This window comes from Parus major, chromosome 2, assembly GCF_001522545.3.
Source record: "Parus major isolate Abel chromosome 2, Parus_major1.1, whole genome shotgun sequence".
Classification (NCBI taxonomy): Eukaryota; Metazoa; Chordata; class Aves; order Passeriformes; family Paridae; genus Parus; species Parus major.
The window spans coordinates 100,104,031-100,131,081 of NC_031769.1; the positions used below are offsets into that span (position 1 = coordinate 100,104,031).

The window sequence follows — 27,051 nt, forward strand, 5'->3', positions numbered from 1 at the left end:
TCAACCTGAGCTGGAATATGCAGATCATGAGGTCAAACCCAAAGACTCAGAGAATCACAGAATATGCTGAGTTGGAAGGCACCCACAAAAATTATGAAGTCCAACTCCTGGCCCTACACGGGATACCCCAAGAGTCACACCATGTGTCTGGGAGCATTGTCCAAATGCTTGTTGAATTCTCTCAGGCTGGTGCTGTGACCACTTTCCTGGGGAGCCTGTTCTAGTACCCAGCCACTCTCTGGGTGAAGAGCCTTTTCCTAGTATCTAACCTAAACCACCCTGAACACAACTTCAGGCCATCCAAGAAGCAGAGTCCTGCTACCTAACACAACAATTACACTAAGGATAAGAAGCAATCAGAGTCCTGTGCAGTGGCTTTCTCTGCCTTTCTTTCCATTTTCCTAAAAATCACATATAACATAATTTTTAGGAGGCTGGAGGAAGGTCAAATTCATTTCACTCTGCCCCAGAGCAGCAGCCTGACACCTGTCAGAGCTCAGGTGAGCTTTTCTAATGGCTCACCTGAGAAAAGGTTAACTTCTTCAAGCAGTGGTACAACAGCTATACAATGGCCAGAACCTCCTCCACAAATTGCCAGCTGTATCACAGCAAGATGATCCCCTGCAAATCTCATTAATAAAGAACAGCCATCTGTGAAGACACAGCAGAGCAAAGCAAGCACATCTGATCTAATAGTTTTGGCAGTTTTCTGCACCTGTAGGACTTAAAACAGTCCCACTTCATATCTCCCCAAATTCTTTCATGCTCTGAAACCTATTTCAGTGGTATGTTAGAAGTTTGTCACATGGATTATAAAGCTTGGCTCACTAGTCTGTCTCTAGTTCTTCCCCCCTGCCCCACTTACACTGACATTAAGATTTCCCCGATTGACAGAGATGACTCTTTACTCATTTTGTAAGTTTTCATGCAAGGGAACACAATAAATTTTACAACAAAATCTACCGCATAAGTATACATAATTGAGTTGCAATTATTTTAATACTCTTAATAGCACAGCTAACAGCATCACCATGCAAGAAAATCAAGCCTTTGGTTTGCTTTGATATAAAGCAAAAGCATAGATTGCTGACACAAGTTCTTGCTAGGAAAATCAGCAATACAACTACATTTTGCTCATTTAATTAAAATCTCCAGAGAAAAACCCAAACAAATATTTAAATTTTACATGTATCAAAGTAAACAACAGTATTCCTAATTACTTAATTACTAAGAGATCCAACCTTGATTCAAGGTCCTGCTGTAATTAACTTTGGTGTGTCAGTTTATTTATTTACTACTGTTTTAAGTTGAAGTGCTCTCCTCGGAGAGAAATCCAGTACCTTGTATGTTTAACTTTAGGAATAGCCCAAAGGTCATTAAGTTTTGCTCCATTCACTAGTCTGAAAGCAAGAGGAGAATTAATCCTGAAACACAGGGAGCATAAACTGTAAAGAACATAATCTCAAATATAAGTTTGGACAATGTTATTCCATCCTTTCACACCCCACACAAAAATTCAATTATGAGTTTTGACTACCTTAAAAATTGGCATATGTGAAATTTCTTTGTAACCTAAATATATTTTATTTTCTTAAAATATCTTTCATAGACCCCTTCAAAGTACTTCACACATATCTGCAAATACCAGCAGATAAAAGGATGAAAACCACCATACTCATCACTCTCAAAGCTTGAAGACTGTTCATCTGCAATTCCACCCATCCAAGCCCATCTGAGTCAGTGCAAACATTGAATGTCTACTGGAAAGGATTCCTTCCACATTCCACAGGTATTTCATACCTTCCTCTTTAGTTAGTCCAGCATACAACTGGTTAAACTGTAAACTCTAGAGATTTGAGTTTGATTTGGTTTTTTTAATCTCCCAGTATTTCTAGGAAACGAGTATTTGGGTTACATTAAATATTCAATATATGAGCTTCTGGCAAGGCATCAGAAAATCAATAGCTTCATACATTTACAACTGAGCATTTACCACATGAAAGGTTGAATCCCAAGACAGAAACTGCTCTAATTAGGAAGCCTCATCTAGGAAGAATGTTCTTATCAGGATTTTAAGCATCAGTCTGTCTCTCCTTCTTGTAGTACGAGCATCAGTAAGAGTGAGCATGCTAACCACTCTTTGCACAGTCTCTATAGAGTGTTCTGATAATGTTCTTCCTACTTCCTTCTCACCCTCAACAGAGGATTCTGAAATGCTTCAATCTTGCCCCCTTTGGTAGCACACTGATCTCCAACTTTCGTTGAAGCGGGGCTTGAGCAACCTGATCTACTATAGAGGAGTTGAACCAGATAATCTTTAAGGTCCCTTCCAACCCAAACCATTCTGTTGTCCTATGATTTGCCAGACCTTAAAGAAAATAGCACATGGCCATAAAAAACTGTTTCGTTTAAGCCCAAGCTTATTTCATGTTTCACTTAGCTAGGTATTCTTCAGCGGCTTGCTTGTCCCACTGCCCGCTCCCCTCCGGATCTCCTGCTGCAGCCTGGAATTAACCAGGGAGCCACAGCCTCGGCTCTGCCGCGCACCGAGGGCGGCTTTCATGCAATCTGCTCTTTGATATCTGGGGCAACTTCACGCTGAGGTAGCAGGCAACACACACAGGCTGAAGAGAAACAGCTGGGTGTGTACCAGCTTTGAATAAGGTAACTAAGGCTTATTTGAGCTGGTAAATGAACAGGTGTCTGAGAATTGCAAGGGTATGATTGCCACTAAATGATGGTACACATGGGGTAACTTGTTTAGTCTTTGAAAACCAGCCAGACACAAGCAAAGGTCAGTGGGCTAAAATTCCACAAACAAGAAAGGGCAATACAGAACCAGTATGACCCCCTGCACAGGCACAACTTTATTATACTGCTATTGTATAACACATTCCTGGCATTTTTGCCACTGTGCCTATGATTCTTTTAAGACTGGGAATAAAAAGTTAATAACATTTGTTCCTATAGAAGCTCAGCTATTAAGAAAACTACTGGAACAAACGAAAGAAACACTGAACTGGTAAGACCTTTTTATGTCAAAAACCTTTAGAGAAAGACATTGAGAAAAATTTAGCTCAAGTGAGGAATATACAACTGTATTAAAAATACTCGTTTCATGTTTACAGAGACATAAATCAGTCACATGACATTTCACAATCACAGCAAGCCTTCAGCCAGGCACTACCAAGCAAACCCAGGCTAAGTGTAGTGGCTTACCATTTGAAATCCCATGGCTACAACAGAACCCAGGAGCTGCAGCCTATTACTCAGCTCAATGCAAACAAGTAAGAGAACACTGACTTTGCTGACTCTCATGCTCAGTCTGCCTCCTAAGCCTTATTTGCCCAAGTACAGTGACTGCAGAGTACCTCTCCTGCCAAATTTGACTCATCTTCAGAAAATCAGAAACTTTTACTGATTCTAGTCTTTCACATCTTGTATTTTCTTGCGACAAAATAAGGATGACAGATTTATGTTGAGACTGTGTTATGAAGATCTCCCTCTAAGCAGCCAAATCCTCAAATTGTGAGAGAAACTTATTTTAAAAATCCTTTAAGCACAGTGTAATATAATAACCTTAGAAATGAAGCAATCTTTCTATAATCTCTGTAATTTTTCCAAGATTCATCTGGCTGTCAATAAAACATTTTTTTCTTTATGCCTTCATTATATCATTATGAGTACATTTTTTCCATCATATTATTTCACTCCATTCACAATATTGTCTCTGGAAAGAGACAGTTGTTAAACATCTCAGGAAGGAAAAATTTTTATGTTAAAATGCCCCTGGGAAATGAAAAGCATAGGCAAGAAGGAGGTAAATTTTTTTAGCTAAAATAAAATGAAGTCTACCCCTTTCGCTTGGGCTATCAATTTCAAGGAAGATTTAATAGATTAATTCTCCACACATGTTGTAATATCCTTCCAAAGCTAGACTATAAAATAGATAATACATACAGTCTACCTGCAAAGTCCAAGGTAAACAGAAATTGCTGCTTCCTTGTTCAGAGGTCAGGGAGCTGCACCATGCCCTTCATGAGCAGCACAGGGAGAAGGGCAGGAGCTCTCAGGCAGCATGAAAGCAAAACTAAAGCTGCAGCGTGACTTTTAGGGCATCACACAAACAAAATTAGCCAACAAGGTAGGAGACATTGCCACAGGAGGATTTCATACTCTGAAAAGGCAGAAATGTTGCTATGCAACTTGGGCAGAGACAGATTTTTTTGGAAATTGCGCCAAGACTGAAGTGGGGTAAAACATCAGGTTACTTATCAATACTCTCCGTCCAGTCACAATCTCACTAGTTAATTCTACTGCTAATCAAGCATTTTTCACTTAGTTTTCACTATATTTCTATAAACATACTCTACCAATTCTCTCCTTTCTCTCTGCTGAGTGCTTGATAAGGTCACAAGTAGATCTACTGAGACCAAATATTTCTATATATAGAAGTAATTGCCTATGGAATTAAGTGCACTTGCCTGGGTATCTAGTTCATACTAAACTTAATTTAGCTGATTTTCCTCATCTATTATATTCATTATTAGGGACGGTGCACACTGCCAGCTGCAGCAATGCCTATCAAAGATGGAAACTAATTATTTAATTATGTGGCAAGAATGTGTTCCTCTGCAAGAACACCCGCAACCATCAGATGCAGACAAACAAGTAAACTATCACAGGGAAGAACCAGTTCCTCTAGACAGCCATGTGGCACACACCTCCTTTTTAAAAGGAGACAAAACAATGGTAGTGTATTCTAAGAATATTGGTTCTCATTAACCATTTCAAATACATCCCATGTGAGCACAGCAAACAGTTGAACAGGCCCCATCGCAGGCAAAGCGTGCTAGAGATTATCAGCTGATTAAAAATATGTGAAAAAAAAATGAAATTAAAAAATAAAGAAATAAAAGAAAAAAGAAAAAAAAAATGAATAAAATAAAATAAAATTAAATAACTTCAGGGAAACAATGTTGAGTGTCTGGACATGCTGTCTCCTAGGTCTCTGCAGCCCAGAAGAGGATTCAGGGAGAGGAGCAAACAGCAGTTATGGAAGATGATCAGACCATGGAGCTCTTGAGAAATCTTAATCCATACAAGCCTGAGGATGCATAGGAAGCAACACCATTCTTTATCATCCCTGTTGTTTTTGAAAGGTTGTGGAGAAAGGTCAGTGTCTTCAAAGAGGGACATAACAAGCCATGGGTCGACAGGCTGGTTAGCCTCACTCTGCTTCCCGGGAAAACCACAGAGCAAATCCTCTGAGAAGCTGCTTCTGCGGTGGAGAAGGTGAAGAAGGTGACCAGGACCAGTCAGCATGGACTTACCGAGGGTTAACTGTGTCCAGCCATCCTGGTTGCCCTCTATGAGAGCATGACTGGGAGAGCAATGGATGCTGTTTACCTTGACTTTGGCAAGACTTTTGAAAATTCTCCCTACAGCATCCTGGTACATCCAAGTTGGGATGTTACAGCCTAGATAGGCAGACTGTTAGCTGTTTGAGTAGCTGGCTGGAACGTCAGACTCAAAGGTCAGTGGCTAATAGTATGTGTCTACCCACAGGCCAGTTACCTTGTTTAATATCTTTTATTAGAGCCTAAAGGATGAAAAAGCAGGCAACCCAATTCAGCCCAATTGATAACTCAGATGACACCCAACTCAGAGGTGCATTCAGTATCCTTCAGGGCTGGGCTGCTCTTCAGAGGGCCTTAGGCTGGAGGCAGATATGGGTCAAAAGGAACCTTTCCATACTTCAGAAAGGACAAATGCCAAGCACTACTTCTGGGAAGGAAGAGCCCCTGGCTATGAGAGAGGCTGGGGACTGGCTGCCTGGGGACCAGCTCTGCCCAATAAAGACCTGAGGGAAGCAATCTGAGCATGAGCCAGCAGCAAAGACAGCAAGCAGCAAGTCACAGGAGCCAAGATAGAACATTAGGCAAAGTAGTTATCCGCTTTTAGATGTGGTCTAACACCAGCTGGGTCACACTTGCTCTGGGGCCCACAACACAAGAAAAACATTAACAAGCTGGCACAAACTCAGAGGAGGGCTGCAAGACAGTGAGGGCTGGAGGACTTGTCCTGTGAGGAGAGGCTGAGGAAACAGTGGCAGCTCAGCCTGGAGACACAATGGCTTTGGTGGGGCACAAAGCTGCCCGTCAGTACGCATGGGAAGGGCTGCTGAGAAGGTGAACCAGGCTCTTCAATGAGGTGCACCCAGGATAAGGAGTAAATTGAATGAGGATAGGCTCTGGCTTGATGTGGGGATCCTCACTGTGAGGACTATTTCAACAACTGCCCAGCATGGCAGTTGTGGAACCTCTGCTCTGGGACCCAGCTAGACAATGGCCTGAGCAACCTGGTCTGAATTCACTACCAAGTCTGCCTGGGCAGAAAGCTGGACTCAAGTTCTTGCCAGGTCCCTTCCAGCCCACAAGGTCCTTCCCACTTGCAAACAGTGACCAGCAATGGAACCCCTGGAAGGCAAACTGAACAAGACAGTTTTTCTTCTTCTCATGGTAAGTGCCAGTCTCATCATGTTTAGAAGGCCTAGAAAGAAATGTATCTTTTTTGGGGTTTTTTAAATGTATTCCACTGCAGTGACTATCTTGTACTTACCAATGCACTCCAGGAGCATTTATCAACATTTAAGTTTTTTAGCAACATGATGATAAGATCAACAGTATTGCCTCTACAGCAGGCTTGGTCTGAAACAGCAGATGTGGCCCAGGGCAGGATTTATATCCAGATTTAGAAGGAACAGGCTTACTCTGTATCTACTATCTACTATGTTTTGCTCTGGTGTATTCAAAGTTGTTCTTAGTTTACATCTGAAAAAATAGCAGCCATACCACAGGGTTCATAGGATTTATTGATGTCCTTAGGGAGACAGTTTATAGACCTGAAATAGACAGCTATTTTCAGAAAACTTCTAAAAAAATCAAAATTAATTAATTAAAGGGAACATTTACTTACTTATTCCTTGAAAAAGTTCTTCAATGTTAACAGCATTCTTTGCACTGGTTTCAACGACAATTGCACCTATAGATTCTGCATATTCTTTGGCATCCTTCATAGGAACCTCCCTTAAAAAAATTATAACATTTATAAATAAATGAAGCCAATTAAAAAAAAGTTAATTTTTAAGAAAAAACCCCAAACAACCTCAAACGCAGCCTGATCAGAAAAGCATTAATATGTTCTTCAACTCCATAAAAACAGCACTCTCTTTCACATGGCATTTAGATGATGTTATTCAAATACATCAACATTTCCACAAAATTGATCAATCTGCAGATTTCTGTGACTTGCTGTTGAATCCACACCTTGAGAAAAGGAAGATCATTTAAAGAAAATCACATTTGTTTGTGTTTTATATTAGACTTTGATAAGGAAAGCTCTCTCCACATGCCAAATGTTCAAACAAGATAGGGTACAACTGTTGCAGATGAAAATGATAAGAGTATCGTATGTCTTGGTCTTTGCAAGCAGCAAGAAACAAGAGATTAAGTAAATATGAAAGTAAATATGAAAGCCACTGACTTCAACAACATCAGCAACAGCAATCTGTGAGGGCCAGTTCACTGATGAAAGACACCATTCTGTGCCATTTCACCAAAGTGACATCATCTTAAAATCACCAGCAGAACACCCTCTTTTTGCAGCCAAAACTTCATATGTCAAAAGATAGCAAATGCACTTTACAACATTCAAAAATGCCTCTGCTTTAAACAAGCTAGCCCCATGCTGGCCTTGTATCTCCCAGATTTCAGAGCTGGATCTGCCCATGTGTGCTGCTGTCTGTAACAACCTCTCTTCCTTATTTTTGACCAACAGCAGAATCTGTGCCAACTGCTTCACCCACAGCTCCAGTATACCAATCCAGAGACTCCTCTTAAAATTTCCTCCCAGTATGAGCATGTCAGACACATCACTCAGCTTGATGTCATCAGCAAACTGCTGAGGGTGCACTCAATCCCTTTGTTTGTGTCATTATTAGAAGACGACCATTATAACACTGGTCCCAATACGGATCCCTAAGGTACACCACTGGTGTCCACCAGCACTCTGAGCTGTTGACCACTACCCTCCAGATACAACAGGATAATCAACTCCTTATCCATCAAACAGGCCAACCATCAAATCCATCTCTTTCCAGTTTAGAGAGAAGGATGTTGTAAAGGACCATGTCAAAGGATTTAAGGAAGTCCAGATAAATTACAGAATAAGGAAATATAGATGCGTAGAACGAAGATCTGAACATGAAATTCTGCTGAATTCTCTTAACCAAAGATTTCCAGTGAACACAATTTGTTAAGAAGGTGAACCACGTTTTTAGGGAAGTGAACACTTCCTAGCTGCTGTTACAACTATTGCATTCCATAATGCTCAAAAAAGTATTATGGACACTTACAATATTTTAGCATTGAAGTTTCACCTCCTGTCTTTGAAAGTACTTTTTAATGACCTGTCAGAAGAACAGCGCACATCAGAAGAAAGCCTTATTCCTATTACTTAGAAGTATGCTGAACATTCAGCAGTTCTAAGAGTTGACAGTACTACACAAAAATGACGATTTATACTTGACAAAATTGCCTATCTCTAGAAATTCCTTCAAAGTGGAGAAGAAATTTTCTTCAACAGAGCACCAAGAATTGTTGATATCTTATTAACAACATTGAGGAAAAGCAGTGTGACCCCTAAGTGTCCCAAATATATCTTGGCAGCTCAAAACCAAATTTTAGATGCTAAACAGGGAGAATAACATGGTCAGTGATTATGAGAAATACATTAATTCCTCCTTACATTACCTCTTACACTCATAGAGATGACAGAATCAAACCAACCTGAACCAGGTCAGCTTGACCTCTTTTGCACCTATTCACATTGGTGTTAAAAGCAGCTGTCTCTCTGATATCCAGCAAAACATCTGCCAAAAGCACTACAAAACCAAGAAGAGATGCCAAAATTGCATACAAACAGCAGCTTGCTTCTGTGTGCTCACATTATCTTACTTGTAAATTCTCTGTGCCTAAAGGCATGTGTATTTTCTACTCATTGGAAACAACCTGATAAATTGGTGACATGTTTCACCTAAAACCATTTTTACTGAAGTAAATCTGAAGACATAAAGCAGACAGAGAATGCAAACAGCTGCATGCATTGCATAAACAACCAGATTTCTGGAAGAACTGTGAAAATATATCACATATGAGATAGTCTACCTTCTATTTTTCCACCAAAATAACTTTAGCTGGACATCACTGGATAACTTCAGAAAGAAAAAAGAATGGGGGATGCAGAAAGAACAACTGCATCAAAAATATTACCAAAACTTTTCATAATTATGAGGAGAAAAAAATGTCCTCTCCCATAAAAAACCAAAAAGATTAAGAGACATTAACTCGTGGAGTACAATGAGGACCATTCACACAGCAAAACAATTTGTGCAAAGAGCTATACCAGATGAACAGGAGCAAGAATTGGATGATCAGCAATCAGTAAACTACAGGTAGTGGTTGATAATAATAAGGTGAGAAGATTACAGATCACAGCTGCTCTTTGAGGAAGCCCAGTACTTTCACAATATTTTTGGGATGCAGTATTTTTTTTTAAAGTCTGCAATTGGTGCAACAGCAAGCAAGAAGAGGGCTAGTTATGGACTCATTTGCATTGTTGCCATTTGCCACCATCTCCAAACTTATTACCCTTGAGTTAATCTGGCAACTGTATTGCTGGGAACACTTATGCAATACATTTAAAACTGACTCTCAGGTCAACTAAAACCCATGATTTCTGCTAACTGGCTTTTGGTTTTATTTTTATAATCATCCTTTCCTCTTTTTTTCTCCTTCGTATCTGGAAATTTTTGTCTTGTAGGACTCAGTTTCACCGTGTTGACCAGCATATCGCAACATCACGTAGGAGATGCCAATATATCTGTGTCCCTGATTCTTAGCCCAACAGAAACCAGAAGTTTCCCAGAATTAGGGCTTGTTCACTACTTACAGAAAGCAGTGAGTTGCAGCATTGTGTTAGTTCATGGCTGACATTGGCAGGGGGGAGAACAAAACAAAACCCACACAGTTCAAACCCCAGGCCTTGATTCAATAAAGCACTGCAGCACTTTCTTGAAGTTACACACATGCCCCAGAGCTCTGGTGAATCTGGGCCTTAGTAACGATAACTAAACACATGGGGATATATTTGAACAACCACAAGAGCCTATGAGGTTATAAGGGGAAAGCATCAAATATGATCATTAAGTTTGTACTCATAGATAAAGCAAGAAGTAGTAATAGTCATGGACTGACAAACCGAATCACTACTGTACAGCGGAATGTGCTTCCATTTCCTGAAAGGATAAATGCAAATCCAAAATGGAGCTATCAAGCAGAAGAGTGATTCTAGCTTCACTCTCATTCCAAACAGCATCATCTCATCTCTTCTCCAGGGGTGTGGATTCAACCCAGCCCTCTTTTATCTAGGAGGTTCTTTGCTTCACACACGGATCAAAAGTTCTACTTGAAGTTATGCTTCAAAAAACCCCCAAAAATACACTTTCAACATCCAGTATTATGAAACAGTTTCAGTTCTTGCAAACACAAGTTCTCAAAAGTTCTGTGATAATATTTTACCTCTTGCCCACCCTCCCAGCTTTACGTTGCTGGTTTCGCTCATCACTTACAACATTCTGCACCTTTTAACAGAATGGAAGGGAGAAACAAAAAAAGAGAACCTTTTTCCATACCAAATGATTCAGCAGATAAAGGATGTAGAGATTGTACAAATAGAGAGGAAGGGCAGTAAAAGAGAAGTTAAAAAAATACATAATTCAAGTCATGCTGTTGTTGAGGTTGTGCATTACTAGAATCACTGATTCTACTGCAGAAGGCCAAAATTATATACTATTATAACAATGAAGCAAAATTGTTATCTGAAGGGAAGAAACAATATAGTTACTGCAATGAAAATAACAACAAAAAGTTTTACCTGATATCAGAAAGATCACATTTGTTTCCGGCGATAGCCATTACAATGTTTTCGGGACCATGTTCTTTTAGCTCTTTCACCCATTTTTTCAAAGTATGAAATGAATCCTACATCAGAGAAATAACAATGTAAGCTACCAGCACACTCTCTGCCAATGTATTTGCCTATTTTTTAAAGTAGAAGAGCACAGCTTTGACAGTATTAATGCAATAATGATTATACAGATCACAAGACTGGAAGATCATTTATCTATCTATGCAATTTGCTTTTCAAGCTTCAGGCCATAAGACTTCTTCAAATTAATTCTTGAACTTGGATGTTTCTCTCTTTTCCACTTCCCCTCCTCCCTGCTCCAATGTGGCACAGAATATTAAACTTCCAGTGATGAAGAAACTACCCCAGCTCATCTAGTAGCACATTTCCTTCACTTAATGTGAGATTAATTTGTCTAATTTCACTTCTGTCCAGCAGCTTACTATCTCAATCACTGTCATATTTTTGGTAATATCCAGGAGAACTTTCACAGTGATATCCACCTCCCTGCATTTCCAAATCTGTGATCTGGTAAACCTCAATTTACCCATTATAAAACTGAAAAGAGAGGTGACAATTCACTTGGCTTTTTTCCCTCCAAGCACCAAAATCAAGCTCTATCTGATGATACCTACCTTTTAATAGTAATTTTTATATTTCTTTACACAAGTGAAGTAGTAGCTTTAAGATCACACTTCTTTCTGGACATTCTAATTATAATGCATAGTTGAAATTTTTACTGACAAAGTGAGCTTCCAAATAGATTATAAATATTTTTTTCCCCTTCAGAAATGCACATAAGAGTCATGTCTAAATCAGCAATAGCTGCATCAGTATCACCAAAGGTAAAGCCACATCAGTCACTTGGGAAAAAAATCCATTCTGCTTTAAAGATTAACACTGAATATTAAGCATCAGAAAGTGAAATACACATTGACCTTCCTCTCCTATTTCCCCCTGTTTATCCTGAGAGCTGCTCCACATAAGCTTGGAGAAAGGCTGGCAAAACAAAATTTTATTCTTACAATATATTACAAGATCAACTGTTAAGGTATTTAAATCAAAAGTATCAATCCAGTATGATTCACTCTTCCTCACCTTTACCTGGCAAATAAGCAGTGGAGAACAGCACTGCTGCACAACAGTGACCACCACCATCAGTGACAGAGCATTACAGCAATGCACTGGGGAACCAAACCAGCCCTCCCAACCTTGCAGTAAATAAGTCAATTGGCAAGAAAGGAATAAAATGCTAGTGATCTCTCCTGGCCAGCCATTAGCACTGGCTCTAACTCAGCTGTACCTTCCAAAAGGAGAGAAAAAGGCATGCAGCTGCAATCTCCTTTCCTCCTCTGCCTGAGAAATGAACCAGAGAATTAAGGATCTAAAAATATAATTTTCATTCCAAGTGAATAATATTAAGACAAAATGTCCATGATTTCATTATCAGTTTCAAAATTAAGATATGACACCTGTAATACAAACATGAAATTATATGCTTAGATAAAAAAAAATTAGTTTTAAAACCAGTAATATGCAAGCAATTTCTACTCAGCTGATAAAGCTAACAGCTGCTTTTTGTAGTAAAAACTTAACTCCACACAGAGAACATAGGTGGTGGTGGGTAGAGGGTATTGCAGGACATTAATCCTGTCTACTTAGCCAGCCCAAAGAAACGTTGACAAAATGAAGTCTCCAACCTTTTGTCTGCATGAAGTTGAAACAACACAGAAGCAGAACTTTTCATTTAATATTTTAAGGAAGTTGGACACCTCTACCCAGATCTACACAAACTACCGAAGCATATACACACCAGACAAAAGAAATCCCGTGGTTGTGGGGTTTAACTCCAACTCGGGCCCAAACACAGGAGTTAACATAGGCAAAAAGCATCCCAAAGCTCTTACCTGTTTGGTGATGTCATACACTATCACAGCTGCTGCTGAACCTCGGTAGTACATTGGAGCCAAGGAATGAAACTGTTAAAACATAAACCCCCAAAAGAAAGTATCATTAATAAATCAGAATTATCACATGCTTTGCCAGGTCTCAAAGACTTGCCATGGCAGGACCACCCGCTTTCTTTCATCCCAAAGAGAGCAGATCTTATCAGTGGCCACCCATCTCTCATTTTCCTTAAACACAAAGAAGCCAGACCTTCTTTATCTCCTGCTGCTCTTCATCCCACTAAATTTATGAAACCAGCACTTATGGGTTCAATGCATCATTTCCATTACAGGGCATGGACTCTGAGGACAAGTTTTGAGAGGAAAATCACCTACACTGTGAAGCCCAACCTGATGGCATAGGGACCCCTTCCCCTGGAAAACCACAGTCTTGCATTATAAATCTAAGCAATGACTGGATTCAGCTTGGGTTTGAATTTTATAAAGCATTGCAAATGACTTGGATAAAATCAACTTGTCAGAAAAATCTGAACATCTGTCTTGTTTACCTATCCTATACTATGATAGATATTTCAAAAAACATAGATTCTTGATTACTCTTCAGCTTTTTGTTTCAAGGAAAACATTCTTTGAGGAAAAAACCCAAGAAATAAATATGTTTGTTATGACAACTGAAGAACAGCATAATTTTTGTAATTTAGCAATGACTAAGCAGCTGATTTAGAATTTCAGCTTACAATTACAATTAAAGAAAGGAAGTAAAAGTCTTTCTGCTGATTCAACTAAGCTTAGTCTCAAACAAACCAAAAATAATCTTTCTTGGAAAATGCATTCAGTCTCAGTATGCTCACACAGCCATTTTATAATTCGGGGGGGGCAGGGAAGTTATCTGCAAAAGCTGCATATGAAGGTGCAGCTAATAACTGAGGTCAGCGCCTAAATCAAATACATTTTCAGGGCAGGGTCTGAACCTCACTGCCCAGCAAACATGCATGGATCCACCACGTGTTACACTGCAAACTTCTGCACATTTACTGGACACATCTTTTTCCCAGAACTGTACCTACTGACTGAGCATTTAGACTTTTAGCAGCCTCCACATTTCTTGCTGTTTCACGCACAACATACCAGGCAATTTATTTGCAATGCTGGTTCACTTGCCAGTTTGTAAGCTATTTATCACAGATCTCACACACCAGCTCAAGGTTGGAGCTTTCTTTTATAACAGTATGGATGCACAGCAGCAGTGACAGATGGTCAAGTGCTGAAGTGTTTTGGGGAGAGAGGCAGGTGGGAGAGCTCATTAATAAGAGAAAACAGCAGGAAAGAGGATGAGAAAAGAAAGAGAAATCAGTCAAGAAGCGTGGTCTGAAGAAATGGGATCAGCCAAGATCCCGAGGGAGTTGGGTAGATGTGTGCTTTCTGGGGTTTTAGTGTGTAGCTTTGTTACTTGCATGTTTAATGCAATAAATGCTCTTCAGAGTTTTTAGGTTCCTAAATCATGACAGAAATTTTCAGTATGTTAGAACAGAACAGACCATTTCAGTTGGAATGGACCTACAACAATCATGTAGACCAAGTTCCTGATCAATTCAGGGCTGGTCAAAAGTTAAAGCATCTTGTCAAGGGCATTGTCCAAATGCTTCTTAAACACTGACAAGCTTGAGGCATCACTTCAGATAACAAGAAGGGCTTTTGCAAGTATGTTGACAGCACAGGAGATCTAAAGAAAACATTGGACTCATTACCTGTTTAGTGATCACTGTGGCCAAGACATCCCACCTATTACCACATCCCCAAGTCCTTCCTAATCACAAACAAGTCTAGGAGGGCATCTTGCCTGGTTGGCTCACTGAATACATGCAACTAGAAGCTGTCTCCTACAAACTTCAGGAACTTCCAAGACCTTCTCCTCTAAGTGTAATAAGTGTTGTATTGAAACAGCTGAAAGCCAGGAACCTTAACTGTGGAGGATACATCTGACCTTTCATGGCTTATGCACACCCCTCCCAGTCTGTAAACTCCAGGAAAAAAACATACATAGCCTACACTTATGCTGATTTGGTCTTAATCTAGATTACATTTTAATCTAGATTACACAGCATTCATGAATTTACAAAGAGCTCTCAGATAACAGCAATCACACTTCACAGGAGCCATGCAGTTAAATTCACATACTCCAAATTCCTTCAAGACTGGCCCTGAAAGCACACTGATAACCTGTACAACATCTTGGGAATTGCTCTCCCTTTTCTTCTGACCAGCTGACAAGAACACTTCCCTTAATAGCTGTTTCACTGAAGAATATTTGCAGTGTTAGGGCCAGAAAGCAAAAGTAAAAGTAATTTAAAACAAACAAACAAACAAAAAAATGCCCTTTGTCATTCTCTTCTACAGGCTAATAAACAAACATGACAATACACTATGTCCCAGTCACAAGAAATCACTGTTTTCTACAAGAAAACAGGAAAAGGCTCTTCACAACACTGAATGAATTAAGAGGGGCTGAAAAATTTTAACTGCATGAGTTTCATGATTTAATGATAGACTTTTAACAAATGTGCTTCTTGAACATGAATTTTCCAAAATCATGCAAATAATTATGTTTAATTTTTCTTTTAAATCAGTGCCCAAAAGCAAAGTCCTCTTGAACGTTTTTCTGGCCTAATTAATTGGAAAAAGAGAGTCACACCAAATTAATTAAAGGGATACAAAATATTAATCTGCACATTTTTCACCTGCCAAGGACCAAATGTGGGACAGATGCCCAAAACAAGTGACACACTAAAAAACAGCTCACAAAATTAAATCTCACAGGACTACCTTCTGTATTATAAATGACAATGTCTATAACCTTGATTTTATAGCTCAGTATTTCTATAACCAGTAATTCCCAAGAACAGTACGAGAAACAGAAGCAGTTTGAGATTTGGCTTAAGAACAACTCTGCTTGAGAAGGACCACCTAAAAATGCTCAGGCAGCCACTCCCGGCTCTGCCACACCAACACTCAGGTTACAGCCCCAACTTTCCACAGAGTCAGCTCCTCCATAACCTGCAGCTGAGAGCAGCTCTCTGGCAGATGTAACCCCTTCCTGCAGCCAGCAGCAGCTCACATCCCCTTGGTCCAACAGGAAAACACAGACTAGAAAGAGATGTCCATCAGCTCCCACCATCACAAATAAACACACTCCTAACCCATTTCAAAAGCTGATCAATGTTCTGCCCAAAATAATTAGTTTTCCTTTTTCATTATACTGCTACAGGGATCATATTACTTTGACAATTAATAACATTTTGAATTCCTAATTACTAAATTACTTGTAATTTGCTTGCACCTTGACTTAGTAAAATTTAGGGATCACTACTTGCCTTCAGCTGAAATATTAATATAGAGTGACAAGCTTGCAGATTTAACTTTGCTATTCTGCTATACCAGGCTCTTCCACTCTGAAGATGATGTTAAAGGGAGAAATCAGGGCCTAATCACCTTTCCTTGTGCTTGGTCTAGCTTCAGTTCATCTTTCCTGACTGCTGGTGACCAGGTTTCTATGCAGCATTATAGACATTGAACAGCCTTAACTGCACATCCCCTAACACTTTTCTCATGGCTGCATCACACTCACATGAACATCCTTTAATTGGTCAATACATTCAGAGCTGGCTTTTCTCCTCTGTTTCTCCCAAAAATAAAAATTTAAAAACTCACCAACAACTTTACATCATATATTTTTGTTAGAAGCAAAAAATACAGAACCTTGGTACTTAACACTACCAAACTTCATCTCAACTGCTTTCTACCTTCGAAGCACTGGGAACACCTCCCATCTCTGTATAATGAATAAACTACCATTAGAGGTCACTTACTGTGGGAATTTTGAAGTTTCATGACTCTCATTCAGTGTCCACCAAATAAAGTTTGCCTACTTGACCAACTGCATCACTCATTAGCCCCATTTTGCTTTTGGAGAGTTTGATAACTGGTTAGGCTGAGGTTGCTATACAGTGCCATACTCAATTGCAGGGGTAGGTACTTTTTCCAATCCAACAGCCAGGCTGAAAGAACCACTCAAAATACAAATAAGATACATATTGTACCAAAGACATGCCAAAACTCAGAATCAATTACTTCATGCAGACTTCCAGGACTCTCCTCCTCAGAGACACACAGAGTGCTCCATACCTACAGTCACCTGAATGCTGGTGTGATGCTGACTGGGCTCAGAGCATCTTCTTCCTTGTGCTCCTCTACCAACACATCCACTTTGCACCTTTACAACTGTAGAGCCTCACAGTACAGAGAGCAAATTCAGTCTTACATGGTGGAAATGCAAGCTGAGCATAACCAGAGTTTGTCTCATTGATTCCAGAGTATTTTGGGATTCTGCAAGCCCTCATCTGGCCATCTCAATGAAGTCAACAGAAGTTTTGCCCTTGCAGAGGACAGAAAGACAGAACTAAGTAGCCATTAAGGAATTTACCACCTATTTAAAAGCAGTGTAGAATTTTGCTTTCTGCTTCCCATGCATCTCATCATGGAGGGGTGTATTTGGTCACAGGTAACACTTGCCACATTTCCTCTTTACTACCAGTAAAGAATGGGGAAGAAGGAAAACGGTCACATTATACTTGGAACAGAAGACCAAAATCAAGGGAACACAGCATAAATCACACCTGAGCTGTGGTAGTGGAAGTCTCTTAACCCTGTCTAATGTAATGCTGATTTAGAAAGCACAACAGAGGCCAAATGAACACAGAAATAAAAACTAACACTCCTGCTTGTTTATATAAAGGCTGACAAATGCTGCTGAAGACAGTTGGGATTCATTCAATCTGCCAGGCACACCAGGGAACATTAATTCATGTCAGCAGCTCTTTGCACCATCCTGTGGTGCTATATCCCAGGACTGGCATACTGCCGCAGCAGGGCTGCCTCTTCCCAACTCCACAGTCAAGAGGCAAAAAAGCAAAAGCAAAAACAACAACTACAACCACCACCTAACTCCTGTATTTGGTTGCTTTTACTATTCTAAACTGTAAAGAAAATCACCTGCTCTTACTGCAAAGGGATTATAATTCTGCCCATAAGCACAGCTGGAAAGTATAAGGGTGGACAGACTGAGAAGAATCACACCAGTGCTCAGCAAGTGTTACACACTTTGAATTCAGCTACGATTTTCTTACACAGTGTCTTCACAAGCACCTGCAGGTGCACAGCAGCAGAAGAGTTTACTTCCTGACAGCTGCGATCATTTGACTAAATTTCATTCCCTTTCCTATGAAGCTGCTCTCTGACAACACATGCTGCATTTGAGTGGCCAAACCCAAACCACTTTGCTCCTCTCAAGGTCAGAGATCCTTCCTCTTACTCTTTACCTGGGTGCCACTAATGGCAAGGACAGCCACAGCCTCTGGCTCTGCTACTTGCTGACACGTGTGGGCAGTGCCATTGCCCTGCAACCTCCTTCCCCTTCCTATTACACACACTTTCTGGACTCTTAAACACGTATCAGGTCCCTTCACTCAGCAGGCCATTCCCACACCTCTGCACGTGATTTTGGGTGTCCTGTTTCTCCTGTCCTTGGCCCTCCCTGCCAGGCCACTCCCATAAAACCCATTCAGTCCTGTCCCAAAAACCACTTGCCCAAGTACACGCCCCACTCCTGCCACCTTAAAGGCAGTGGCTGACAACAAACAAAAAATTGTGGTGGTGCAGAGAGAAGCTAAGGCAAACCCCAAAAGCATTAAACAGATTATCCTGACACACAAGCTTCTCTAACAGGGAGGGATACAGAATTCCTGACATTCTCAGCTGGCAAAGAGCAAATGGGAAAAATGTTATGCATGAAATGTTATGCACTTTCAGATGCTATTTAGCATTTTAAAACCTTGAGTAATTTTCCTTACATGATTGAAGGCTGAAATTCCAATTCTCAGGATTTTTAAGCTGAGTAAACGAGGAAAGATCTGTCTCTGATCTACAGGTATTTTTTTGCTAGTTAAATTGAAGTATATATATGTATATATAAAAGAGTGAACGTTTTTTTCCAATGTCTAAAAATTCTTAAACTGAAGAAGGAAAAAGTTCAACATATTAGGTTAACCTTTCAAAGGTATTTTAAATAGGCAGAAAACAAACTTTTGCAACATCACAGAAGTGACCTGTGCTTAGCCCTTCTGAAGTTTACAGTTATTAAACAAAGGATGCAAAAGGCACTATACCAAAACCATGACTCACCATCAAACTACAGGTGCTGCAAGTTTGCTGAAGCTTAAGAAAAAACACATTCCAATGCATCTCTTAAATGATTTACCATGCTTTATGCTCACTCTGAAAATAGTAAAAATAACATATTGGCTTGCTAGCTCTAATGCCACTTGTGCTCTCACACACTGCCAAGTCACCTGTCAACATTTGCAGCATGCAAGAGGCCCTCACACCACACAAAACAAATCACCCCCACTCTGACTGAGCTGTGGGAGACCATCAGAGCCACATTTATGGCACCACAGAGTAAAATTCAGGCTGAATTTTGCCTGCAGAAATAATTCAAGTCATTGATAGATGGTGTTGTGACACTGTCTCTGAATCACCAGGACAACTACTGCCACTCAGAAAAGAGGGAGCTATAAAGAGCTGTGGACATGTCATCAGTCAGTCTTTTCCTGGAAATGGAGAAGGTTAAAAAACAAAAAAAGAAAAAGCTCACAACTCAGGATAATTCCTATCAAGCTTTAAAGTAGGCTCAAGTAATTGAGACCTCTTCTATTAAACAAAATTAAAAGTCCCAGAGTTCAACACAGTAAATTTAAAAACGATAGAGATAAATTTTCCTGCTCTAGAAACATGGGCCTCAGACTCCCTGTTTGCTACAATATTCCTCAGCTGGCAAAATGGAAAGCTGGCAGCCACCCAAGGTATTCAAACAAAGCATTGTAATTAGAAGCTACTTAGGGCACCATGAACCAAAATATATGCTAATAAAAACATCATTAACTAACTTAAGAGGAGACTCTTCTTAGGGGAGGGAATCTTTGCTAATAACAACATAATTGTCAGGCATGTAAGTCCCAAAGACTGTGGCAACAATTCAAAGTTAATGGGGAAAACATGAGATAGGAGGGGAAAAAGTGACATTTGGGAAATATTGGTGTAGAGGGGAAGTGACTATAAGAAAAAAAATAAAGCCAGTTTGTTGGATAGCACACCAACACAAAGCCACCAGGTCCACAGAGACCAGTACTCAGGCACAGAAGATAGGGGGATTTTGTGAAGTCTGCTGCCAGTTTGTTTCTTTCTAGTCAAGAAAAAGGGAAAGAAAAAATAACAAGATAAAAGGATTAAGAAGCTCTCTCTCCTTTTGTAATCGTGTACTATGTGAATTTTTCACCACAAGCCAAATACCCCTCTCCAGGGTCTCCTCCTAATAAGCACACTCAGCATTCACCCCCACCAGGGATATGATAGAAAAGCTTTTAATCTCCATTTTCTGCCGCATTATTGTCACTCTGCAGCACTGACTCCAAGCTAGCAGTTTCCCAGAGAAAATCATGAACAGAGAAGTGAAAACTCATTAAAAAGGACAAACTCATGAACAGAAGCACCACTACTGTTGTTTCTGCCTGCCTGCTCTACCACGGTTAAGGTTTGAGCTCCACTTCCATGGCGTAAGCGAGGACTCAGTTAAACCTCAGCCAGGGCTCTCCTGCTGTGAAGGCTCCACATCAGCATGAAGACACAGCTGGCACAGCTGGGGGAACACAGGGCATCCCAACTGCAGAATAAGCACAAGCCTATGCTTGGCCTTGCATTCAGGAGAGCGAAGCCAAATGAAGGCAAAAAAGGCTCTTTCTGCTGAAAGAGCAGAAAGTCCTAAACACTACTCTCAGCAGTACAGACTGGCAAAACTGCCAGGCTTCAGCAGTGGAACACAAAGCCTCAACAAAAATTGCAAAGAACAATTGCAAGGACAATTCTCAAAGCAGAAACAACACTCAGAAGGCATTTATTAGTACACTGTGAAAACAGCAATAGGCCCAGACAATGGGATAGGCTGGAAATGTTGGGTCATCATTGTTGTTCAGTGAATAGTTAGAAAAAAATTAACAGGGAAGACATTTCTTCTTGAATTGAAGAACAGAAGGAGCAACACAAAACAAAACAACCAAAAATCCCTGATTAAAGTAAGATCTTGAGAAACATCATGTGTTCAGCTGTAATGTAAAACAGGAATGTTATAGGACAGAGAATGACCTGGACCAGTATGGACCTCACCTTGGGAAACTTGTCTGCCTTTGTAGCTTGCACTCAACACCAGCGAACTTTGTTTACTATATCACTACACTTTCCTAGTCCTACTGAAGGACTGGGAATACACTGTGGAAACACAAAACATAAAGATGGTCCCTGGACTAATTTGTGATTACTAATTAATGAAAACATTTAACATGTCTTATCTGTAAAAAATTCTACGCAATCTAACAAAGTTTGTGGCGCTCACTACAGTTTGACAAACACACACACACAAAAAGGAAAGCAGATGTTTGAAAAATGATGAGCTAAAAAGAATTGAAAGGAAGCATAAGGAACTAGTTGGGAAGGATGGATTTTGTGTACAAAAGTCAGAGCTCAGTCACAGATTTCTTGCCTCAAATGCGGCATCATTTGTTTCAGTAAATACGAATATTACTATCCACCAACTTTTAAAGGGCTTTGAGAGTTCTTAGACTATGTAGGAAAATAGTTTTTTTGATATAAGTATTAATCCTACTGAGTTTTTTGTGTAAAGTGCTAAAAGGAAAAGAAAAAGCATGGAGAGCAGAGCAGAGGAGGGAAAAGAGAGAGAATAAGCAAGGAAACAGAAACCGTGGGAAAGAAACCTGAACTTTTGCTACCTCTTGTAGTAATTAGTCAGTTATCAGCTCCAGACCATGCAGAAATGGAACAAACAAGATTCAAGGGAAGGAATTAGGCTTCAAATATGTTTTTCAAGGTCCATTTTCCCATGATAAATAACTTACTGAATTGTTATGAGTCAACATATTTCATCAGGGTCACTTTACCTCATACTATGCATTGTAAATAAAAGCACAAGCATTTCCTGCAGTTAAGAGCAAAAATCTTCTTTGCCCACAATTCACATACAAGGTACGGGGAATACAGTGGGATGTATCAGGACTGAATCCCAGTCTGTATAAGCATCCCATTTTATCCCAACCTAATGTGAGCATAGCTACAATTTCCTAAGAAGAGACATTGTGCATATTTCACAAGTTTGAAGACGTTCTAGAAGTGTGCATAGGTTTTTCCATCTCTCTCATATTTCTCAAGACAAACATGGGCATATATTAAAAGAAACCTACAGCTCCACAGTCTATTACTGTGTACTACTGCCACTGAGGCTATTAAAAAAAAAAAAAAATCTACCAGACTTACAGTTAAGATGAACTAATGCCCAAAAATCCATTATGGTTTGGGGTTTTTTTGGTTTTTTTTTAAAGTCAAAGGGAAAGCTGCATGGTCTGAGTAATTCACTTCACACACTAGAGACAAAAACCCAAAGTGGTTCAGGTTGCAGTGGTAATTTCCTAAATAATAACAGCAGACACAAGCTATGCCCATATTCACTGTTCTAATCCAAGACAATCCTGGAGTCACCACCTAAGTTCAGACCACCCCCAGCCCATGGGCTGCAACTCAAAGCCTTTCCAATGCCAATGAAAGCTGCCACACACAAACCTGATGAAACCAGAGGGGAGTTGGATGTTGCTGGGGCACTGCTCAAGCTGTCTTGAGGAAGGTGGCTGACAATTCACACCATAGATTGGGGTTTTTTTAGGTAAGTGGTATGCTCAGCCTGTCTCTGAATTTTCCCCATCCATGGAAAGGGAACCTACATACTTTGGTGCCTGCTGACAACCTGCATTGCACAGCCTTGCAAAGATTCAAGAGGTTGATACTTACGAAGTCTTCTGAAGAAGAAAGGTTTAGAAAAAGCACATCAACACAGTAAGAGAGACCAGAATAATAAAATCATTCTGCAAACTAATACTCACCCGTTCCTGACCAGCTGTGTCCCAGATCAGAAATTTATGAAGTTCATTCCCACATGGCACAGTTTTAGTCATGAAAGATGCTCTGAAAATAAGGAAGAAAGTGAAATTTGTAACATAACTGGCACTCTGAATATGTAACCTGTAGACCTTAGTGAGTTCTGCTGGATTAGACTGCATTTGGGGAAAACTCCAAAATAACTTTCATAAAATACCTGCAGAAGTCTCCCTTTTCTCAGATAGAACATATGCTACCTATAGATGTATTTTTTAAAAAGAAGGAAAAAGCCTCAGAAGTTCAGAGGGCATTTGTTCATGGGTCCAGGAACACAAATGCTCCTGCCATTCACACATAGCTTCTGCTGCTTGTTAGCTCCATCTTCTTGGTGATACGGGCCTGAGAAAAAGTCAACAGACAACATCCTGCACCACTTTTCACTTCAACATATGAGACTAGATCACCAGGGAACAGAAAAGTCACCTGCTGGAGTGCACATGGTAAAAATGCAAGAAAGTTGTTCCTCCTTTCAACTGGGATGAAAAAGTCTTTCCAGTTTCTTTTATTTTCCATAGGAAATGAAGTTGGTCTATATTTTTAAAGTTTTTTTTCTTTTAGGAAAGAAGGTTACTAATTTATAGGCTTTTTCTGCATTACAGCAATCCATTTGAAAGCTGGTAGGAGAGACTGCCAAACTCCGGCAGATTTCTATTTTCCCCATCCTATCTGGGTACTGCTGAACCATTTTTGTTGTGGTAACATTTTTCCTGGCTCATAGAGATGCATTTCATCTCTATCTCATCACAATGCACAGTCATTACAAAAGCACCAAATGACATCAAATGACATATGACTGAACGAAACATTTCCTGAGAATGATAAACCAGAGCTCTCCTTTACAGCCATCTGAAAATTGCTTAAATTTAACAATGCTGCACTGCTTATGAAAGTACTAACTAAGGGGAGAAAAAGAAAATAAAGGCAACATTTCCCTAGTTGTTTTTAGGGTGTGTTCTCTCAGTTGTCACTCCCTTCTCAAACCAATAAGCAACACTTCACAGCTTCAAAAACAGGAGCTTTATAGATCCACAGCAGCAACTGTTGATTGCAAGGATTATATATTTGAAATAGTTGAATAATTTGGAAGGAAAAAACCCTTATCTGCGCAGACAAATATTATCACCTGTGTGAACCTAGCCTTCACATTTTAATCTCTCAGTGGAAAAAAAAAATCCCTTTAGTTTTCATAATTATAATAACAGAGGAAAATTGTTTTCCAAATTGAGCAGAAGGCTCAACTTAGCAACTGCTACTTGGGGAAAAGGGCCGCTAGAAGTAAAAAAAAAAAAACAACAAAAAACACTCAAGTTGCCATCAATTCCTTCACTGCAAACAAGTGTCCTTCAGCCAGTAATTTTATTCATGACATGTTTCCCTTCTCTCTGTCCATTTTTCTCTATTCATCTCATTCAGGAATCCAAAATTGTCCTGGAACTTCTACGTGCAGCATCCAGCTGAGACTCCTCCATGCATTGAAAGGCAGAGCTTCAGAAGGTACCATGCAACCCTCTGAACAACACACAGCAAACAATACCAATCCTGCACAGACGACTTATGACACCTCTGACACACATGCCAGACCAGCCCTTTCCCCACAAATTACTCCTTTCTGTACATTCCATAATAGCTTCCTTTCTCATAAGAGATCCATAACTTTAAAAATTTTCCAGGTCGCACTGGACTTGGAAGATCTGTCCCTAAGATATTAAAAGAAAAAAAAAAAAAAAACAACAAACCACAACTCTGAATTAAAATCTACTGCAGGACTATTAGAATTCTGATGATCTGATACATGGAGGCTTAGTAGTTTTTAAAGAAGCGATATAAATTAATTATACTTAGTTTAAATTGCATTGTTCCTATTTTAAGAAAGGACAATGTGACACATTCTAAACTTAGACAAAAGCACATCCATATGGGGAAACAGACACTGTCCATGTTCCAGACCAGCCTACCAGGACACTCAACAAAGGTACTTTAAGGGCTTCCCATGGTCTTTCTGCCATTACTCAGCTATGGGATTACTTGATCATTGAGGCAGATCCCCACCTCTTTGGTTGTGGGGTTTTGGTATTTGTCTGGTCAAGAGCTTCCCACTTTAGACTGTTATGGCTGTAGGACCTTAGGACTTAAATCACTTAAGGGTCAGATTTGAAACCTCACTGACATGAAAACCAGAGTGGTACTATGTGTGGTACTTACCCAATAGTAGGACTAATATTATGATCAAAGTGGTCCTGGACAAACCGACAAACGATGCTCGATTTCCCAACCCCAGTATCCTGAAAACCAAAGAAAGCATGACAGTGAGTCATGAAGTCATATCCAGGAGACCCTAGATATCAATACTTCACTTGATTTATTTTCAAGAATTAATATTTCTTCTTGTCCTGTGGCAAGCGGGGCACATTACACATTTCAGAAGAAAAGTGAGGACATGGCTTATCCTTTTCAAACATCAGCATTGTGAGTGAATCTCCCTGGCCTTCTTCCCAGGACTCCCTTCTCTCCAAGCTCTCTATTTTATTGGGTGGATTTTATATTCCTGTTGCAAGGACTGCAGTCCATCCAGCATAGCCATTTACTTGTACAAGCAAACCCTGTGCTTTCCAACACACGGCGCATTACACAGCAGAGCCAGTGAAACAATTTCATTCAGGCCTGTTGCATGGCCAGCCCAAGCAAGCTTCCAAAACAGACTAATAACAACAACATTTTAGCACTCTGACAGCACTGGCTTAGTGGAAATAACCTTTTCATGGCAAAAGAAACTAGCCCACTTAGTGGAAACTTTGCAGAGGCTTTGGGTGGTTTTGAAAAGGTAGGAATCCAAAGATCTGAATCCCCAGAGATGTACAGCTCTCCCTGTGCATGCCATGTTAGAGGTCTGCAGTGCATTACTTTAAAGGCAAAACAGTTTGCTTTCTACACTGCAACATGGCAGGCTGATTCCATTTGCAGGAATAGTCTTTTTTTTCTTCTTTTAACACACCCGATCAGTAGAGAAAAATAACAGCAGTACAATACTAGAATAAAATTCAAAATAACCTGAAGGGGCAGGAGAAAACTTGAAATTATGCAGAAATATTATTTAGGCATTTAAGATATAAACAACTTCTCTAAAATGCAACATTTTTCAGTCTGTCTGTTTTTGCCCAAAGCCTTTGATGGCAGGTAGAACTTAAATTATACAGGGAATTATCAAGGCAGAGGAATAACATTATCGCTACGTCTTCCACAGAATTGCAAAGAACCTCCTTAGAGACAAAAAGGATGCCAGGAAATCGATACTGACCTTTCCAAGACATTAACAATGACAGCCCAGGGTCCAATCTAACTCATTAAACAGTCAATGGAAAGTTTTCTATTAATTTCATTGAAGTGATTGCAGAACTACCAGATTGTACCTGGTAGCTCCATTTGTATCCTTATTTTAAGGTGACTAATTTACACAACATTCTTGAAAAATGGCAAGATATGACAATACAGTTTGTTAACAGCACGACACATATAACGAGTAAAAAAATAGAAAAGCAGCTTTTGCCCACAAATAGCCACATATTAAAAATAGCAGCACTTCTGCCTCTACTATAATCAATTTTGCAATGCTATCTTCTTTTTGAATAAGAAAAAGAATGCCTGTATTTACATTTCCTTCCACCACGCTCAAATGAAACTGTATTGTCATGCCAGTCTTTATAAACAGCATTTATTAGAAAACCATCATTTAAGCTCTCATATTTAATTCAACGCTGTCCTTAGTCAGCTTAAAAGCGATAATAAATGCTCATATTACACAGACAGTTGTTTATCTACTCTGTTCAATCAATAGGAAAAAAAGATCAAAGAGAGGAGCAGTGTTTCAAAACAGCCCTGTAGCCTTTGATCAATAGCAGTAACACATCCTGTTACTGTTCCCAAATTTTGCCATCATTATTGATTCCAGGTGACATCACTGTATAATTACTATACCAGGATGGCAGAACATCCTAACAAAAATAAAATT

General features: G+C 39.7%; 1 protein-coding gene across 2 annotated transcripts in view; it reads right to left on the reverse strand.

The window, feature by feature from the left end:
* RAB31 (RAB31, member RAS oncogene family) overlaps positions 1 to 27,051 on the reverse strand; it is a 61,073-nt gene that overhangs the window by 8,911 nt on the left and 25,111 nt on the right. For both annotated transcript variants that reach the window (XM_015619944.2, XM_033512213.1), the window contains exons 2-6: positions 25,248 to 25,327; positions 22,991 to 23,072; positions 12,936 to 13,007; positions 10,996 to 11,102; positions 6,979 to 7,088 (exon numbers count right to left, since the gene is read on the reverse strand). In XM_015619944.2, the coding sequence (XP_015475430.1) occupies positions 6,979 to 7,088; positions 10,996 to 11,102; positions 12,936 to 13,007; positions 22,991 to 23,072; positions 25,248 to 25,327 (451 nt within the window). The remainder of the gene's footprint in view (positions 1 to 6,978; positions 7,089 to 10,995; positions 11,103 to 12,935; positions 13,008 to 22,990; positions 23,073 to 25,247; positions 25,328 to 27,051) is intronic.